This window comes from Macrobrachium nipponense, chromosome 2, assembly GCF_015104395.2.
Source record: "Macrobrachium nipponense isolate FS-2020 chromosome 2, ASM1510439v2, whole genome shotgun sequence".
In the NCBI taxonomy this organism is placed as follows: domain Eukaryota; kingdom Metazoa; phylum Arthropoda; class Malacostraca; order Decapoda; family Palaemonidae; genus Macrobrachium; species Macrobrachium nipponense.
In genome coordinates, this window is record NC_087201.1 from 127710574 (window position 1) to 127731131 (window position 20558).

The window sequence follows — 20558 nt, forward strand, 5'->3', positions numbered from 1 at the left end:
ATGTATTGTATTAATTAGTGACTAACCCGACTAGTAGCAGACCGGAATTTTTTTCTAGTAACAATGATAAACCAAATTTTTTCAAATATGTCTTATAATCTTTGATTGCTTAGATATAAAATATCTAGATATTTTCTACCTTATATATCTAAAACAAGTATAGATATTTTCTATCATCCATATTTAATTAAATGTATTAGAGATTTTATACCTGCTATATTTAAAATCTACTAGAAATTTTCACCTTACAGTATTTAAATCATACTAGATATTTTCACCTTTACTCTATTTAAAAATGAACTAGAAGTTTTCACCTACTGTATTTCAAATATAACTAGAGACCATTTTCAAACCTGATTTCCAAAAGAAAAGAGACTGAGAATACTCGTTTCATCCTGGTCCAGTTTTGAGGTGCCCCGGCGCAGCCGCGGAGCATATAGTTGTTTTTGTTTGTTGTCGTGTTTTTTCTAGTGTGTTTGTTGACATGCCGTGTTGGCGTTTGTTGCAGATGTCAACTTGGTGGCGGAACCCAAACCTCACCAGATAGGCCGGAAGAGGCCTAATGTTGCAAAGAGTGGGGCCGATTGGTGAGTTTCTATTTTGTGGCTTTTGATTTTTCTTTTCATTTTTGAATAATTAGAGAGAATCCCTTCACTTCATTTTGCCTCTGAGCTTCCAAAAGTGAATTTTACACGCTCAATTATCACTTTTATATAAACCTTTTATCCTCATATGAATATTTATAGATTTTCATAATAACTTTTTTTATTGTTATAATCTTTTGCAAGATGCTTTTCAAATTTTATTTCCCGAAGGAACAAATCCTTTGTTTGTGCATCTTTCTTTGTCCTTGTTCTCCTGTTCTTCCTCTTCTCTTTTTGTTCAGGATTTTGTTTGTTATATGTCTCAAAGATGTATCATTTTTTCTATTTTTTTTTTTCATGTGCATTGCCTCTACTAATACGTTCTTTTACTAATATGTTCCTCACTGTTTGTAATTCATTACATTTCTTATTTTTCAGAATACAGTTCATCACATAATTCTAAAACCGTCATACTTTCGTACTCCATAATGAAACTATTCACTTAGACCTAATCTTTTACATTATTGCAAGGTTTTTCCACATCTCCAAAAAGACATAAAATCAACAGCTGTTTTAGGTTAATTTAGGTTGAATTTATGGGAATAGCGTCCAACATTAGGTAAACAAGGTTTTAGTTTAAGGGTTTATTTCCTATATTTTTAAAATGTGTTTAACATTGTATATTATGATATAAGTAAGGATAGTATCAATTATATATCATTGCAAGGTTGAAACATAACACAGGTCTCCGTATATCATCCTGAGCGAGACGACTAAATTTCAACGTTAACTGGTTCATGAATAGTTTAGGTTAATGTCAGACTCAGATTTCTTGATATTTAAAGATGTTGGTTATGTCTAAGGTTTCACAAAGGACCAATCAACGATGCCTGCTTTGATTTCAACTGGGACTCTTTTAGATAGAAATAACTACGCAAGAGTAGCGTGAAAACCCTGTGCCTGTTATTTGATATAACTTTAGACAAGACAAGTTACCTCTATCACCCTAGATAAAATTAAGATGAGTTATACATATAAGTTTCATTGTACACTAACAGTATTCGAAGAAATGTATTTGTGTTTTTTGGGTTCTATTTTGAATGATGGTCAATGTTTTATTATCTTTAAATATCGCTATTATGGTTTTTGATTTACAACTGTTATTGTTCTTTAGCCCCATTATATCAATATAAGTTACAAACTGCATGCCAAATATATCATTATTTGCCTCCACGCTTCTCTGAAAGTTCATTAAGATTCACTTAGGTCTTTGTAAATACCACATAGCTATCTTCACATTTGTGCTTATTGAAACCCTTGCAAATGGATTCAAGGGTTTCATATCATGTCTGTGCCGACTTTAGAGTGTAGTTTACGATGAAAATAATGTTATTGTTCCCCTTAACTTGATACATGGTAGGTATGTTTTTATTCGTTTCTCTTTATATGTATTGTTAATGTTATGAAATAACATAAGAGGCTGCATATTTCAGGTTTTGGTTCAAAGCCATGTTTGCTTGTAAGAAGTGGTAGATTCTTCCCTTTCTTTAGAAATTATTTAGAACAAAAGGTAAAATTTTAAATTTCAACTAGATATTTTACTAGATCCTTAACCCTTATTTTACCGTCATTTCCTAATACAAAACGTATGCGATGTCAAATTTCATAAGACAAAGTAAGAAAACCACTTCGCTCGTATTCTATCTGAAAACTGCTTGAACTGATATGCTTTCTTTGTAATTTGAGGTATACTGTGATGATAGCAAGGGAAATCTCAGTGTTGCATAATTATCATATATTCATACGCAATTATCCTTGCAATAAGCTAGTATCGCAGAGCGCGTCAGATTGATCTAATTCGCCAGATATCAACCGAGCTTGTTGTCGAAGGAATCTCCGATAGATCTTTGGGATCTTCAAGTCAGTTTCGCTTTGCTTGGCAAAAAAGAGTGGCCCATTGCGCCAGACCATTGCATAAAAGAACTAATGGGATGGCGAAAGACTAAATCCTCTTATCGTCTCGACCTGACAGTTTACACATTTCATCCTTTTGCATTTATTGTTTTATTCCCTTGATTGGAAGGTTCCCGGTCACTTGACTCTTTCTGACCCCTGGACGTTGAGTGAACGACCTTTGCCTTTTCCCTTCGCAGTGTGCTTTATTATTTCCCTGATTTTTCTCTAACGTAAAGAGGGGGCAACATGATATCTAAAATTATTCTGTAGTATATGTGTGTTTATTGGTTATCTTTAATTACCGACTACAAACTTATTTCATTTTAGTTACTCATCCTTCCACATATTTTTAAAGTAAATATTTTACTTACCCTCGTTTACGGGACTCTGCCCATTGTTTTGCTTTCTGTTTTAGCCTTGTTTCAAATTACGTAAATATCTAACTCAGGGTACTTTTGCCATGTAGCCGGATTGCACAATGTCTTTTGGTCGTTATTGGAGACACTTAAGTACATGACTGCACATTAGTTATATCTTGAGACAATTGAGCGGTCATGTTGATAATGAAATTAATGTTGGTATTAAATAACCGCTGAACTGAGCGGAATTATTTAGGTATTTTAAAATTTACTATTTGCCACAAGATTTATTTATTTATTTATTTATTTTTACAAAATAAAGTTGAAGGGATGAATTTATTTTCTGAAATGGGAAAAATATTCATATGGATTTTACGTGAAAATGTTTGTTTCATTATATAAAGGCCTTGTTTACTCAGGCGAAAGTAAAAGATTCGGTTCTAGGCAAAGCAGTCATAGTACATTTGTGACCCCAGATTTATTTATTGTTCATCCTTGAGGAAGAATCGACTCGAAAAGAAAAGAAAATTTTTCTCGTAGTTCTTCCACAAAATGAATATTTTTAGATTTCTTCCAGATAATATGAAATTCTCTCTCTCTCTCTCTCTCTCTCTCTCTCTCTCTCTCTCTCTCTCTCTCTCTATCCAGAAAAAGGAGAGGGGTTTTGATAGAGTGAATTAGAAAAGTCAGTAACAAAATTTAGAATCTATATTTTGACTTATACTACTATTTTCTCATGGCTCTCCTTATGTGCAGATATTAAATATCCACTCTGATCTGACTTTCCTGTTGAGTTCTTCACTGTTTTTTTTTTTTTTTTTTACCTAGCCTACATAAATTGCATGATTTCATATTACATTATTTTGTATAATGTACAATCAAACTCGGTTGATTTTCAGACACAGTCAGGGGACATATTTCACGATACCAAAATAAAGTTTGTAGACAGTTCAGCAAAGAAACCAGTAACGTTGGTTAAAGGAAAATGTTTGACGTTAATTTAAAGATAGTTTCACGATGACTAATTGATTTCATAGTGATAACTTCTAGTAAAACTATTTATATGTGTACTAGTTTTTTTTACCGATTTATTTATTTTAACCTACTAAAAACTAGTAATGATCAAAACCGAGTGATTTTGATGATGAATAATGAACAGTGTGAGTTTATGTTTGAGCAGTTTACCGTAGACGAGGAGGAAAATCCCTTGTCAATTATCAGAGCAAGTAGAATGACTGTGATGAATACATCAGGCTAATCCCACATACGGATATTATTTATTTGGCTTTGTGGTGTGTAGTTACAAATCACCCTTGAGGCATCCCGTTTATATGATTCTTTAATCTTTCAGTTTTTTATTTTATTTTTTCCTCTTCCACGAAAGGTGCACAGTTCAGGTAGGTCCCCATTTGTATTTTCTTTAAACGCACTTATGTGAGGTAAGAGCGGAATGTTTTAGTGTAATTAGGTTTTTTGGCATTTTCATATATAAATTTTATACTTGGATTTTACCATTTTTCCATCTGGACACATATACACACATATACACAACACACATGCATACATACATGTATAATTATATGTATATATATTATATATGTGTATATATATATAATATATATATATATATATTATTATATATATAATATATATATATGCATGCTTAAGAAAATCAGAGTAGATGCACGTGACTTCATTATGTAGGCGAAAAGCACAGGAAAATGACAGGCAGAAGGTGAGCATCAAGAGTTTTTACCATTATTCATGCATCGTCGCGGCACAAATGAAATCCAGTTGGGAAGAAGGTTACAAGGTAAACAAAAAGATAAAGAATATCAGATGGTTAACTGCCAAAAGGGTAAAAATCAAAGAGATGATCCAGGATACTCCAGGCTCACGCGGTCACAAACTAAAGCCATAGATTTAACCATAAGAGATACGGAAACTTAGCCATACAAAATCCAAAAGCATGTATAAAACTGAATATATAAATTTTGTTGCTTATATTTACCAACAACATTTTCAAATTTCAATTATGAAGACATCGAGTTTAAACAAACCAAGACTAAATTTAGAACACTTCCGTTATTTGATTTGATGAAACAAGATTCAATGATATTCCTTTTAACTGTGTCGTTACACGGGACTAAAGATCTTGCTTCACTCCAGTTAGTAGGATTATCTAAATCTCTCATATTTACGAATAGTGCATTCTATATTTGGCCAGTTCTCACAGAATATTGGTGTTGTTCGATTCGTTGTGAAAGTGATTTTCCAGTTTTTCCGTTATATATTTTATCACTTTTTTATTACTAAACTCATCATAAAATTACTGAAAACAACATTTATGTTGAAAAGTTTTAAATTCTAGGAATTTAAAAAAATTACTGAAAACAACATTTGTGTTGGAAAGCTGTAAATTCTTGGAATTATAAAAACCTTTCATCATGCAGTAATTTTATAGTCGTGACTAAATAACTTTGCTTAATCGGAAATTCCTGGAGATTTTCGTGAACTGGCCAAATACAGAAAATATCATCCACATACCTAAACCATTTAACGTTTTGGGGCAAAATTATTGATAAGAATTTTGTCTAAGAAAATTCCATGCAATTATTACTAAGAAAACTTTTGTAAAAAAAAAAAAAAAAAAAAAAAATGCTATCGTTGATACATAACCGTATAAGACAAATGAAATTTGCTGCTGTTGAAGGCATATCATAACTTTCTCATTCTTCATCCAAAAATTAAAGTAAATCTTCTACAGGCACTTGTAAATAAAGAGACATCAAAACTAACCATGTTAAAATCAAAATTCAAATTTAAACTATTCAATTTGTGTATAAAGTCAATGTTGTTTTTGTACATTCGTGTTAGAAAAGTTTCCTACAAAAAGTGTAAGAATTTTTACAAGCCATTTAGATAGATTATTCGTAACTGAACCTACTGAACTAATGATTGGTCTTCACTAAACCATACAGATAAGGTATAAGACTTATCTACAGTGGTAATAATGAATAAAAGTGTCTATGTAAATAAAATAATGCCATTATTAAGTTATAGTGAAACTTACACGGAACTGAGGTCGGATCCTACACAGACAGTGAATTCTCATTTAAGTAAACAAATTAGATCCATTCTAAAGGGCTCTGACCATTTAATTAAACAGTTTACATCTCATTGTTCCTTCCTACCTTATCTGTATGGTTTAGTCAAGACTCACAAAACCAATAACCCTATCAGACCAATCATTAGTTCAGTAGGCTCAGTTTCGTATAATGTATCTAAATGTCTTGTAAAAATACTTAAACCTTTGGTAGGAAACATTTCTAACACGACTGTAAAAAAACAACATAGACTTTATAAACAAATTGAGTGGTAAATTTGAATTTTTATTTTAATATGCTTAGTTTTGATGTCGTCTTATTACTTACAAAAGTACCTGTAAATGATTTACTTCATATTTTGAGGAAGAATTAGAACGGGTGGGCAAACTTTAGTGCAAGTGCCACATTCAAATATTCACAATTTTATAGGGCCGCATATTATATTAAGCAAATTAATTAATATTTGAAATAGACAAAATAAAAGTGTTTTACAGAAAAAAACAAGTAATTGTATTAATTAATATTTTAAAGTACTGTAGAAAAACAAAGTTAACTCGGTTAGAAAATTTTTTTATTAACTGGAATTTAGAATTTACTAATATTTGGCGGGCCGCATGAATTCCTTTGGCGGCCGAGGGCCGTAGTTTGCCCACACCTGAATTAGAAAGTTATAATATTCCTTAAACTGTAGCAAAGGTAGCAAATTTTGTTTTAATGGAGAATTTTTTATACGCGTATTTCGATTTTGTATGGCTAAGCCTTCATATTTCTTATGGTTAAATCTTATGGTTTTAGTTTGTGACTGCGTGAGGCTTGATTATCCAGGATTATCTCTTTGATTTTTACCCTTTTGGTAATTAATCATCTGATATTCTTGTTCTTTTTGTTTACCTTTTAACCTTCTTTCCAACTGTATTTCATTCAAGGACCGACGATGCCTGAATAAACTGGAGAAAGCGCTTGGTTCTTACATTTCTGCCTGTCATTTTGCTGTGGTATTCGGTTATATATATAATATATATAATATTATTATATATATATTTATTAGATATGTGATATAATCTATAATATATCATATGTGATTTTATAATATATATATAATATATATTATATATATATATTTAATGTTATACATCTATGGGTATATATATTGTATATATAATATATATATATATATTATATATATATATATATGCATTCTATATTAATATATAATATATAATAAGAAAAAATTTTACTTCATAAAAAGTACCACAAACGGTAGGTGTTAATAAGGTGAAATTCATATGAGCATGTTATTTACAAATAAATATTATTATATATAGTTTTGTGTACTCATAATTTCTCATATCCGCTTGGTTCTATTCTACGTACGGTAAATGTAAGACTTGCTTTAGCGTTCATTAATTGTAAGTAAGGTCGCAATCGCGGATCGTAATATATTGCCTTTAAATATTCCATTGAGAAATGATAGCTTATTTGTTATAAACGTATTTTCTGAAATTATATGTATTATGGATCATCCAATTTACTTCGGTACATGAGGTCGTAGGGTAAATAATTATGATAACAAAACCCATTACGTATCCATATATTTATTTATTTATTTATTTATTTATTTATTTATTTATTTATTTATTTATTTATTTATTGTAACAGCATTATTCGATGTGTAATAGCTTGTACTTGCCGGCGTTTAGCCCTATTCTGCCTCTCTCATCACTAATCTTGATATGAGTATGTACCGAGAATGAGGACACCTTGATCTGAGAGCCAACAAAGGCCGTAATGTCCCCACGGTTTGCACTCTCTGTCTTGATTGTATCATATATTATTGTTATTTTTTGAGCGTTTGATTACACTAAATATAATAAGAACACGGAAATTTACCGGCTTGTTCCAAGTAAGGGTGTATTAGTCATATGAGCCACCTCTGTTTATGAGACAAATGTTTAGGAAACATCAGTTGAGGAACTTCCTCAAAAGTAGTTCGAAACACACTACTCAATTTCTTCTACCATAACGTTACTCTCAGTGGAACCTGTTTTAGTACAAGTAGCTATGTCTTATGCATAATGCTTAAAATTTCTTGACTTAGTATCGTTGGAAATCATGCAGTAAGTCATCGACTCTATAATCCTGAGTAGTGCCAGGTATTAATTATCTCATCCTTGTTCAATTCGTACAATATGCATGTTTGCATTTATATTCGTTTATTGTTTTCTTATCCGAATAGTGTTTTGGGCTCGTTGCTTTTATACAGGTGTTTTAAAATATTTATTATGATCAACGTCTAGAAATATTTTTGTCAATCTACAGATATCTACGGTATACTTTCAAGTAATGCCGTATATTAATAAAACAAAAATAGATGCAGTCGCCATTATCCATAAAGCAGTCGCAAGTATCCGTGAACTATGAAACTTGTTCCCCAGCGTTCCACGTAAGATGTTGGAATAGTTAATGTTGACAGTTTCCAACAGTTAACAATTCCGGGCATGAAATGCTGAACAACGAAAACTCTGGGGATAATTTCACTCCAACTTGTTCTCTCAAAATATTATATTCAGACGTCTGAATGTCATTACCACATGCGTAACGAAGTATTGAATTATTTTTTCCTATAATTTCAGTTGGGTAAAGCGCTCTCTCTCTCTCTCTCTCTCTCTCTCTCTCTCTCTCTCTCTCTCTCTCTCTCTCTCTCTCTCTCTCTCTCTCTCTCTCTCTCTCTTAAGGAAAATATCGGTATGGCTGAAAATTATGTTCATCTGTTGGAAGTGGCAACTTGCTTTGTGTTCTTTTTAGATTAAAATTGTACTGGGTTTAGTTAAGGACAGGCTTTCAAGGGGCAATTTAGATACACTTCATAAACATACTTCAGGCAGTTAATATTGCTGCTATAGAATATACCATGATCATCGTCTGCTGAAAACTGAAGACGTTGGTTTTACAAAAGTACTCTATCACAAAACATTACTAGGACCGTCCCCAAAAGAAATTAGGTAATATTCCCAAAATAATACCAACAGTAAGGTAATTCAGTCGTATCAAAGTCATCACAACTTAGGACTGTAATTTTCATGATCCATTATTGACAGCTTTGTCAGGTATTTACGGGAGCAAATATTCAGCTAAGAAAAAAGTGAAGACCTAAGTAATGAGTTGAATTTTAACGTAATTTCTATAATATAATCATAATTCTTGATAGGTTCATTAAGGAATTTGTGGAACAGAGCCTAGATCCCTTGATGCCATACATAATCACATGCATACGAACACAAATATAAATACCACACATACACACGTATGTATGCATACTTATACATACATATTAGTAATGTAGCTACTGTGGACACCTGTCCGTGTACCATATTGGGATAAAATTTCAGGGTGAAAAACTGCAGTTATAATGTATCTGTTGACGACATTAATTATATTCAATATTGCAACTAGGACATCTGTAATCTATCCCGAAGCAAATTATTTAGTGGAACAACTGCAGTTTGAACCGATCTGATGATGGCATACAGGCCATTTTTTCAATAATTAATTAACTTTAGTAGTTAATCAGATATTATTAAAGCCTTGTGTTTTGGTAACATAAAAGCAATACTGCAATATGGTCATTTGAATATCTCTATCAAAGATTTCCAACGTTCATTTATTATTGCTAAATCTTCCAAATGCAAGATTTGACAATACTTGATCTTGCATTTATCATCTGAAGGAGGAATTCATTCGAATTATTACCATAGTAACTTGTACTTGTGAAATAAGCGCCTCAGTGGCTTGATCAGTATGGTCTTGGCCTGCCACCTCGGTGGCCGCGAGTTCGATTCTCCGGCATTCCATTGAGGCGTGAGAGATGTGCATTTCTGGTGATAGGCGTTCACTCTCCACGTGGTTCGGAAGTCACGTAAAGCCGTTGGTCCCGTTGCTGAGTAACCACTGGTTCCATGCAACGTAAAAACACCATACAAACAAACAAACCTGTGAAATAGCAGCATACACCTCTCTCTCTCTCTCTCTCTCTCTCTCTCTCTCTCTCATGTTACAACGAATGCGTTCTGAATAATATCCCATTATATAAAATTCCCTTTAAACAAGTCCATTAATTTTTCAACGCCCCGATTTACTTGATTATATTATGCACCGAAAAATATATTCGCTTGATTTTGTCGTTCGATGCCTTTTAACAACACATTCCTATAACCAAATTCAAACTACGTTAACCCCAATGGATTTTTGTAATGAAATGGACATTTATGCAAGGGCTTATCATTCTGATCGAGCCAGTATGTCAGAAATTTAAAGTAAGAACACAGGAAAATAGAACTCTAGTTTGAATGCATAGAATATGAAATGTGTATGAGTCAGACTTCAAAAATAGCAAAATCAACCCTCTTATTCAAGGGTTCATGAAATATAATATGCATTAAGAATCATAAAAAGGTGAACCCGATAAATATTCATCGACATTCACCTACATTCGATCAAAATGTTGCAGCTTAAAACCCCTCGGCTTTCTTTTCTCATCTCATATATTCGATTTTCAGTGAGCTGTAAGTCTTTTTAGCTCAAAGGAAAAATCGCTGCGCGGCAAGGCAGGATTCGTGGCTTTCCTTTGCTTTTAAGGCAGAATTTTGCAGAACGATGACATTTGCACCGGGCTCGAGTGAAGGATTTGATTTTTCCCGTTCCACTCGCTTCTTGGAGGGTTTACTTATTTGGCACAGATACGAGAACAGTCACGGATACGTGCGCTCGCATACAAACACATACATACACACACACACACACACACACACACACACACATATATATATATATATATATATATATATGTATGTTTCATGAAAGTGTTAGTGCCTGGTCCCAAAATATGATGTAGATTAGCTTATCACAAAAACTTAAATTTTTGTGGTCAGAAATTTTTTCTGAATACCGAAACAACAAATAATTGGTAAGCATAGCAATCAAAATATCACAAAAGGGGATGGTGACGCTGTACTCCATCTTGATAATTAAATTCGATAAATTTGGGTTGTGGATAGAAAGAAAGGTGAAACCGATTTAGGGAAACAAAACATAACGAAATCAGTCTCTTTTGTTGAGATAATTAAATTCTCCAAATTGAAGGTAGTAAACAATGAAGGAAGTAATTCAGAATTGATACGAATGCTCGAAGATATTTCCGAGGTAGTTGTAAAAGAAAGAAGAAAGGAATATATGTACAATATTCATTTGTGTGCATATATATATATATATATATACTATATATATATATATAGTGTGTGTGTGTGTGTGTGTGTGTGTGTGTGTGTGTATGTATGTATGTATGTATGGATTTGTATGTCTATATATACTATATATATATATATATATATATATATATATATATAATACACGTAGTGTGTGTACTTATTTATTCATCCTAAGCATGGAAAATATTGGAAAAAGAATAATAAAATAATTCCTTTTACATTCACGCCCTCCTACCAATGTACATGTAATGACTTACATATAGTCTCCATTATCTTCCATCGCTCCCCATCAGTCAAAATTATGAAATGAATAGGAAAATGTAGGAAGTAACAAGGGAAGTGAGAGATGTTATCACAAATTGTAGCTGCATAATCCTCACTCTTAATTAAAGTTCCTTCACAGAGGTAGGCAAATGCAGCAATGCATATATAAATGGCGTGAACTATATGCTGTGTTGCTATGGTAATGGGAACAAAACTAAGAGCGTTCTAATGAAGAACATTTAAAATGGAAACTGGATCAGAGAAGCAAAAACTTAGCATCGTATTCAACTTCCTTAAGAAATTTTATTACGTGGGCTTATAACGAAGGTAATATTGATAAATAGCAAGTGAGATTCGTCTGTGGTTGTGTGTATGTATATGCATGTACAGTCGTGTAAGCACTGGAGACCTCAATGAGAGTAAATCCTACTTTAGTATTGCCGTACCATATTATGCCTCTAGGAATATTAGAATAAGTTACTCATGTGTTGTGAAATATAATGCTCAATTACTTGATAATATGCCCTAGTATGATCGAAATTGTTGAGGAATATATTGTGAGCTCGGTCAGGATTTCATGAATCTGTTTCCTCCTTCGGGAATAGCTATTCTTAGCATTTTTCTTTCAAAATCCCTGTCAAAGAAGAGTCATGTTGATCATGTAACAAAAGATAAGCATTGGGTTCAAGAAACGTCGTAAACATTTTAGCATTGTGAGAATTACCAAAAAAGCTTTTAAATTAGGAGAAAATAATTTTAACTAAATCCCGTGTCTTTTATCTTGAATTGGAGGCTTGGCCGTACATCTTCAATTTATTCATATGGTGTTAGTGTTGCTCCTTAGGCTTATGAATGGTAGATAATTAAATAAAAGGCCTAATTTCCAGTAATCGAGAGTAATTCACTCACAGATAAGAAGCATTTCGGTTTGTCTTCCGCTTGAATAGTTCAGTACTATTCACATCGATTTGCATATGATATCCCCGATTCTTGTGAACTGGATTCAAGCCTACGAATTTATGGAATGTCCATATCTAGAATATTTCGATAAGTAAGAAAGAAATACGGAATAGTGAATGGCGGAGGACTTCTTGAGAAATCCAAGCGCTTTCGTCTTTACTAAGACATTGTCAAGGAGCGAATGAAATACAATCGGAGAGAAAGTTCTCAGGTACACAACAAGATGAAGAATACCAGATGGTTAATTGTCAAAAGGGTAAGAATTAAAAGAGATAATCCAGGATTATTGGATATCACACGGTCACAAACCTAAACAGATTTGACCCTAACCGAAATTACAAAGTATCTTTACAATCTAAAACATGTAAAAACTGAGTATATTAATTTTGTTGCTTATATTTATCTACAGCTTTTTTCATTATGAAAGCATCAAGTTTAAATAAACCAAAACTTAAATTTAGAACATTTCTACTATTGACTTGATGAAAAAAGATTCAGTGATATTCCTTTTAACTGTGTCATTACATGGGATTAAGGCTCTTGCTTGACCCCAGTTAATAGGATGATCTAAATCTCTCATATGTACGAATAATGCATTCGATATTTGCCCAGTTCTCACAGAATATTGGTGCTGTTTGAGACGTTGTGAAAGAGATTTACCGGTCTGTCCGTTATAGACGTTATCACACTTTTTGCAAGGAATTTCATGTATGCAGCCTGGAAGATCTTTAGAATTTTTGATTACTAAACTCTTGACATTAATATTACTGAAAATAACATTTATGTTAAAAAGCTTTAAAATTCTAGGAATATCTAAAAACCTTTCATCATACGGTAATTTTAGAATGTTATGCTTACTAAATTCAAGTTTTTCATTAGTTGAATAAAATGTTTTTCTAGCTCTTTTCCATGCCACATCTACGGAAGTCCTTGGGTATTTAAGTTTCAATGCAATATCATAAATAGTTTTAATTTCAGCGTCAATAAACTGCGGGCTACAGACAAGTCAAGCCCTTTTTTTCTGGGATGTTCCTAAGGGCTTTAAGTGTCTGTAGCCCACAGTTTATTGACGCTGAAATTAAAACTATTTATGATATTGCATTGGAACTTAAATACCCAAGGACTTTTGTAGATGTGGCATGGAAAAGAGCTAGAAAAACATTTTATTCAACTAATGACAAACTTGAATTTAGTAAACATAACATTCTAAAATTACCGTATGATGAAAGGTTTTTAGATATTCCTAGAATTTTAAAGCTTTTTAACATAAATGTTATTTTCAGTAATATTAATGTCAAGAGTTTAGTAATCAAAAATTCTAAAGATCTTCCAGGCTGCATACATGAAATTCCTTGCAAAAAGTGTAATAACGTCTATAACGGACAGACCGGTAAATCTCTTTCACAACGTCTCAAACAGCACCAATATTCTGTGAGAACTGGGCAAATATCGAATGCATTATTCGTACATATGAGAGATTTAGATCATCCTATTAACTGGGGTCAAGCAAGAGCCTTAATCCCATGTAATGACATAGTTAAAAGGAATATCATTGAATCTTGTTTCATCAAGTCAATAATAGAAATGTTCTAAATTTAAGTCTTGGTTTATTTAAACTTGATGCTTTCATAATGAAAAAAGTTGTAGATATATATAAGCAACAAAATTAATATACTCAGTTTTTACATGTTTTAGATTGTAAAGATACTTTGTAATTTCGGTTAGGGTCAAATCTGTTTAGGTTTGTGACCGTGTGATATCCGATAATCCTGGATTATCTCTTTTAGTTTTTACACTTTTGACAATGAACCATCTGGTATTCTGGATCTTGTTGTGTATCTGAGACCTTTCTCTCCGATTGTATTTCATTCGCTCCTGGACAATGTCTTAGTAAAGACGAAAGCGCTTGGATTTCTGACTATCATTTTCCTGTGGTATTCGCTTATTTAATGGAGCCACGTCCATCTACTGTGATTTTTTAAGCATATATATATATATATATATATATATATTATATATATATATATATATATATATATATAAAAGTCATATCACAATTACGTGATTCATATACGTATATCGAGCTACAAATGTCCTTTAATATCTAATTCGCTCCACCTCGGCAATTAATATATTGTCATATATGTTTAACTGAAGGGGAATTTTCTAGGCGATAATAGAATTGCCGGCCGACGGGCACGAACCTGGAATTGAAGATGTCGATGGTTCGTCCCCGTCGGCCGGTAATTCTATTATCGCCTAGAAAATTCCCCTTCAGTTAAACATATATGTAAATATATTAATTCCGAGTAGAGCGAATTAGATATTAAAGGACATTTGTAGCTCCTCGATATATATATATATATATATATATATATATCTAATATATATATATATATATATGTATATATGGTATATATTGGTATGTATGTATGTATATATAAGTAGTGTAACATTGTCTTGATAAATAGTGGGTTCGTTAATCTTGACATGATTTTTTTTCTTAGGTAAACGGAAATTTTCAGTTACATAATAAATAAATGTCTAACTGGTGTATGTTTTTCCGCATAGATATGTGTTTACATACTGACTGAAGTAAGAGATTGGAAGAAATATTCAGATGCAGTTCCTCAGAAACATTGTCAATGGAAAAATAAATGAGGAATTTCGTAGAAAATAGTCTGGAAGTTTATTACTAGTCTTTAGATTTTCTCCAGGAAATAGAAATTGTGAGTTGTATTTTGTTTCTTATTTTTAGGTATGAAAAAAGTATTTTATAATTTACAATGTTTATAATATTCATTACAAAGCACATTTGAAATGACAGTTGATTCAAATTACATTTGTATGTTATTCTGTTCATTTTAATTTTCTTTTGTGAAAAGAAATAGTCAACATTTTTCAAACAAAGCTTTCCGTTGTAGTAAGGCTTTCGGGATGAAATTCAATTTCAGTTTTTTTCTTTCACTGTGATTTTGGTAACTGACTTTCTAGAGCGTTGTTTTAACTACTCCGTTTTTATTTCGTTTGCTGCTAGAGAGGGTTTTGCTCTGCTTTAGCAGTAACGTGACACTTTATGGTAATGTGTGTGTTTGTGTGTAAGTGTTTCCATGTTAACTGTCAAGATCACAACGAGTTTCATTACCTACGAATAAAAACACTGTAATTCAGAGTAATGTCTGATTATATGAAACATACTTAGAATAAGCTTTTGGTGGGTTGGGGATCCCACCAATTTTCATGAGACCGTTTCCCCATCTTTCTTTATGCGACAGAAGTGCCATATTGTGCAGATTTATTTCTGTAGCATAATCTTACTTCTCCCAAGTGAAGAAATATCATTCATCGTAACCATTAAAAAGTCTTCTGAATCTCCTGTTGAAATATGCGTAGGTCTTCAGTATTTATGTTGAAAGACTGTGACTACCGATAAGTATTATTTATATATACACATTTTAATTATCATGAATTTAATGTTACTCCACATATTTAAGACTTGTAAATGTTTTCAGTAAGGGGCCCAACACTGCAGCCGTGTAGCTAACGACATTCAACATAAAACTGGTGCGGGTTTGTGTGCCAGAAGACACTGCCAGGAAAAAAAATTAATAAAAACTATAGTGTGATATTATAATTCGGTTCAGTTTTTGGCTATATCCTATTTGATATTTTTTCTCACAACTATTGCGTCTGTATAAACACTGATAGAGCTTATGATTTTTGAATTACTGAAAGTTCCATTCAGAACCTAGTCCAAGAAAGAACAGCTGTTTCGTTTTCTATTACTGTTATAAAAAGCTATTTTTTTTTGCAATAGGAGGCAAATATGATATTCGAGTCATATTTGTTGGGCACGACACTGAAATATATTACGGCCAGATATTCAGCGACACAGACATTCCATTAGTATTCTAACAGTCCCAAGTAAATAATTATGGATTATTCCGTCGTCCTCTAGTGATCATTAATATGATTTTATGCAGGGCCTGGTTTGCTTAGACCTACGTGGCAGTGACGTAGTTATCAATCTCTCCCTCTCTCTCTCACAAGCGTAGACAGGAAGATTTTTCAGCAATTTTATCTCATAGCTGTAGATTCAAAATTGAATTACTGTCTAATTTATGATGGAAATATCTGGGTTAATAGGACAGCGATTGACTTCTTAATGGTGAGACAGTATTACTATTAGAGGCGTCTTTCATTCTATTTCTCTCTGGCTTTACGTACAAGCACACGCACTAGGAAAACATATAATATAATATGTACTTATATATAATGCGTGTGTAAGCCTGAATGCGTTATATGTAAAACCAGAATAACCAAAATCAGGGTTAGTATTTTTTTTTTTTTTTAGTGAAATTGCCCGTCGGTAGAGCCTTTTCGTTCAGCTTTGTTCTAGGTATTGATTATATTGCCCCCGATTATTAATTGCTTTAAAAAATCTCGTTATTGAATTAACATCCCATATACGTTCAGTTAATGGCATTTACACATATAAAAGGCAATTTGATATGTAATATTTTTTCTCTCTTTTGCCCTCGGTTTCTTTTCCCATGAGGGAAAGGTATATTTTTAAATGGAAATATTAGATAATAAATACTCACTAACTACTCACTAAACTGTTGTTGTCCCGATCGTGAAGGCTGATTAACCTTGAATTTTGTTTGTTCGTGTCGGGGTGGCCCCCAGCGAATACTTTTTCAGCAGTGCATTAAGTACTACTGAATTTGGTTAAATTTAGATGAATAATTAATAAATGTTGGAGGCCGGTGGTACTACATTTGCATGGGCTAGTTTCTTGGAGCCTTGCTCGGTTTGATGAAACAACGAAGGGCACGAGTAGTTAACCTTTAGAGAGAAATTTCCACAAATTAGATACCTGGTGCTGTCAGTTAGATTACATCCGAATTAAAGTGTGGTCTGATTAGTCGGACTGTCTACGTCTGCTAACAGTTCAGTATGACAAATCGGAAATTAGGAAAACCAATTACTTTATCTAGTCGGGAAGAAACAAAGAATATTATTTCGTTTCTTCTTTATTTTCGTTCTTTCATTCTTTTAGTATGGACAGAGTCAACAGGGCTCCAAAGGGAAATCAACCTGGAGAGAGAGAGAGAGAGAGAGAGAGAGAGAGAGAGAGAGAGAGAGAGAGAGAGAGAGAGAGAGAGAGAGAGAGAGAGACGTTATAGAAAAAGATGACAAATAAATATATAGAGGGAATAGAAAATGTGTTTGCTACTTTGCTTCTCGGTTTAACACAGGGATCGAAAGACGCCACAACTGTACTAGAGGAACTAATCCTCATTTTAGTTGCAGGCAAAATAAAATTCATAGAAAACTGAGCCGTATTGAACCTATACTGGAAAAGCGACACACTTAACAGCAGTGTACTGCAAAGTTTTGCAAGCATAAAAAAGCTAGGCCAGATACAGAAGAGTACAAATAAACTTCATTGATTACATAAATCTATCCAAGAGTTTGAGATGATAGTTAGCAGCCGAAGACCTCACTGAAGAACAGTACTCCAAGGAAGGCAAAAGAAAAGAGAGTTAAACTCTTAGATATAATAGCTTCATCACGATGCATTCGAAAACATAAACGCAGCATACCAATTTTTCCTTCCCGGCGGTTAAGCGCAAATTCTTGGAAGATGTGTATTTGCAATAACATTTGTAAGTGCTATGGTTCAAAGAGGTTAGTTTTGCGAAAACCGTAAGGCCATAAATTGTAATTTCTAACTACATATGTCCTTTTCAAAGCCAGATCAAATCGCTACCCGGGTCGTAGAATGTCCAGTCAAAGATTTGAAATCCAGACTGTTTTCATAATTAACCAGGGTTATGAAGCATTCTCTCTCTCTCTCTCTCTCTCTCTCTCTCTCTCTCTCTCTCTCTCTCTCTCTCTCTCTCTCTCTCTCAAGAAAACGTGGACCGAACAAATGTCTTATATTCCCTTGAACCCTCTGTGTAAAAAGAAACAAAAAAATCTATGGTAGGAGATAACCTCAGATGTTTATTGACTCATGTTTTAAAACAATTTACTAGAGATAAAGCAATAATTTGCTCAAAAATACATATGACAATTGTCATTCCGATTCAAGCAATGACAAAGCAGCCTCTTAAAGAAGACAGGTTATACGTATATTAAGTGCATGCTAGAGAAGGCGGAGAATTTTACATCAAACCGGTTGATCCTTGAGCTGTTGAATTCTTAAAACTCACAAATCAAATACTCTAATGAAATTTATGTATTAATCTCTCTCTCTCTCTATCTCTCTCTCTCTCTCTAAAAAAAATGAGCTCTTAATCCGCCAGCAATACTCAAGTAAATCATAATAAATATGTTTCCACTTGGCAATGGAAAATGCTGGTGAAAATGACGTTGTATTGCAATATTTATATCCCCAACGTGTAAATTCTTTATGGGCACATATGAAAATAAGTAAAAGCTGTGTCCTTGGCTGGCACAATTTTCAAAAAAGGAATTTTGCCCCGAGCTGAAACTTGAAACTGGTTTTCCGTAGAGTGTGGCTGAAAGGAGCCATCATCACCCCTTTAAGAGACCATTTTTAAATAGAGACTGGAGGAAGGAAAATCCTGGCGAGATGAACACGTATAAACACGCGTGGATCCTTTAGTTCATAAATGAAAGGGAAAATCCGTGCAGGAAACAAGGTCTCAACAAGTATGTGTTTTTTCTAATATTGAAAATGTCTCTCTCGCTCTCCGTTTGTGTCGCATTGTAAGATTTGGGGAAATTTCTTCCATTCCTTCTCCTCCTCATCCCCAGGGCTTAAAAGAAAACTCAGAAAGGGAAACTCTTTTAAGATCAACGTGATGAATAAGACGTGGGTGGCACTGGACTCCGCGTTCGTGCTTTTTATGATTTAATTTCCATAAAAAGCTCTGATTTGGTCCCAAGGTGAAACCTGCATTTGTACGAAGGTTTTCATAACATTCTTAACTGTTACTATAAAAGAAATTATTTTAATTGAGCATGAAATGAATACTGACTACATTCACTTTTTCTATTGTCTTTCTTTTTTTTTTGTCGATTACTGGTTACACACAGGCGTCATGTTTTTAAAGATATCATTTGTACGATTTTGTGTATGTAATACATATAAAACATTATATATATATATATATATATATATATATATATGTGTGTGTGTGTGGTTGTGTGTGTGTGTGTGTAGTTTTGTGTTGTGTGTGTGAAAGCAAATACTACAGGAAAAATAATAGGCAGAAATTCTTACCGAGCACTTGCGTCCCTTAATGAGACATTGTCGAGACACAAATGGGATACAGTTGAAAAGAAAGTTACAATGTAAACAAAAATATCAAGAATACCAGCTGGTTAATTGTTAAAAAGGTAAAAACAAGAATAATAATCCAGGATAATCGGAGATCACACGGTCACAAACTTAAACAGACTTAACCATAAGAGAAACAGAATCTTGGCCATACAAAGTCCAAAAATGTTAATTTTGTTGCTTATATTTATGTACAACTTTTTAATTATAAAGGCATCGAGTTTAAACAAAGTAAGACTTAAATTTAGAACACTTCCATTATTTGATTTAATGCAACAAGATTCAATTATATTCCTTTTAACTGTGTCGTTACACGGCATTAAGGATCTTGTCTGACTCCAGTTAATAGGATGATCTAAATCTCGCATATGTACGAATAATGCATTGGATATTTGACCAGTTCTCAATGAATATTGTTGCTGTTTGATTCCTTGTGAAAGGGATTTTCCAGTTTGTCCGTAATGTATTTTATCACACTTTTCGCAAGTAATGTCATATATGCAGCCAGAAACGTCTTTAGGGGAATTTTTTATTACTAAACTCTTAACATTTGAGAATCTTATGTTTACAATATTCAACTTTGTCATAAGTTAAATAACATTTTTTTCTAGCTCTTTTTCATGCTGCATCTACAAAAGTCCGTAAGAGCTGTGTGTGTCTGTAGCCCGCAGTTTATTGAGTCTGAGATTAAAACTATTTATGATATTGCCTTGAAACTTAAATACCCAAGGTCTTCCATAGATATAGTA

The 20558-nt window shown here is 33.0% G+C and overlaps 1 protein-coding gene across 9 annotated transcripts in view; it reads left to right on the forward strand.

Moving 5' to 3' along the window:
* Positions 1–20558, forward strand: part of LOC135220978 (RNA-binding protein Raly-like) — a 703239-nt gene that overhangs the window by 582714 nt on the left and 99967 nt on the right. For all 9 annotated transcript variants that reach the window (XM_064258665.1, XM_064258664.1, XM_064258669.1 and 6 more), the window contains one exon: positions 509–587. In XM_064258665.1, coding sequence (XP_064114735.1) covers positions 509–587 — 79 coding nt within the window. The remainder of the gene's footprint in view (positions 1–508; positions 588–20558) is intronic.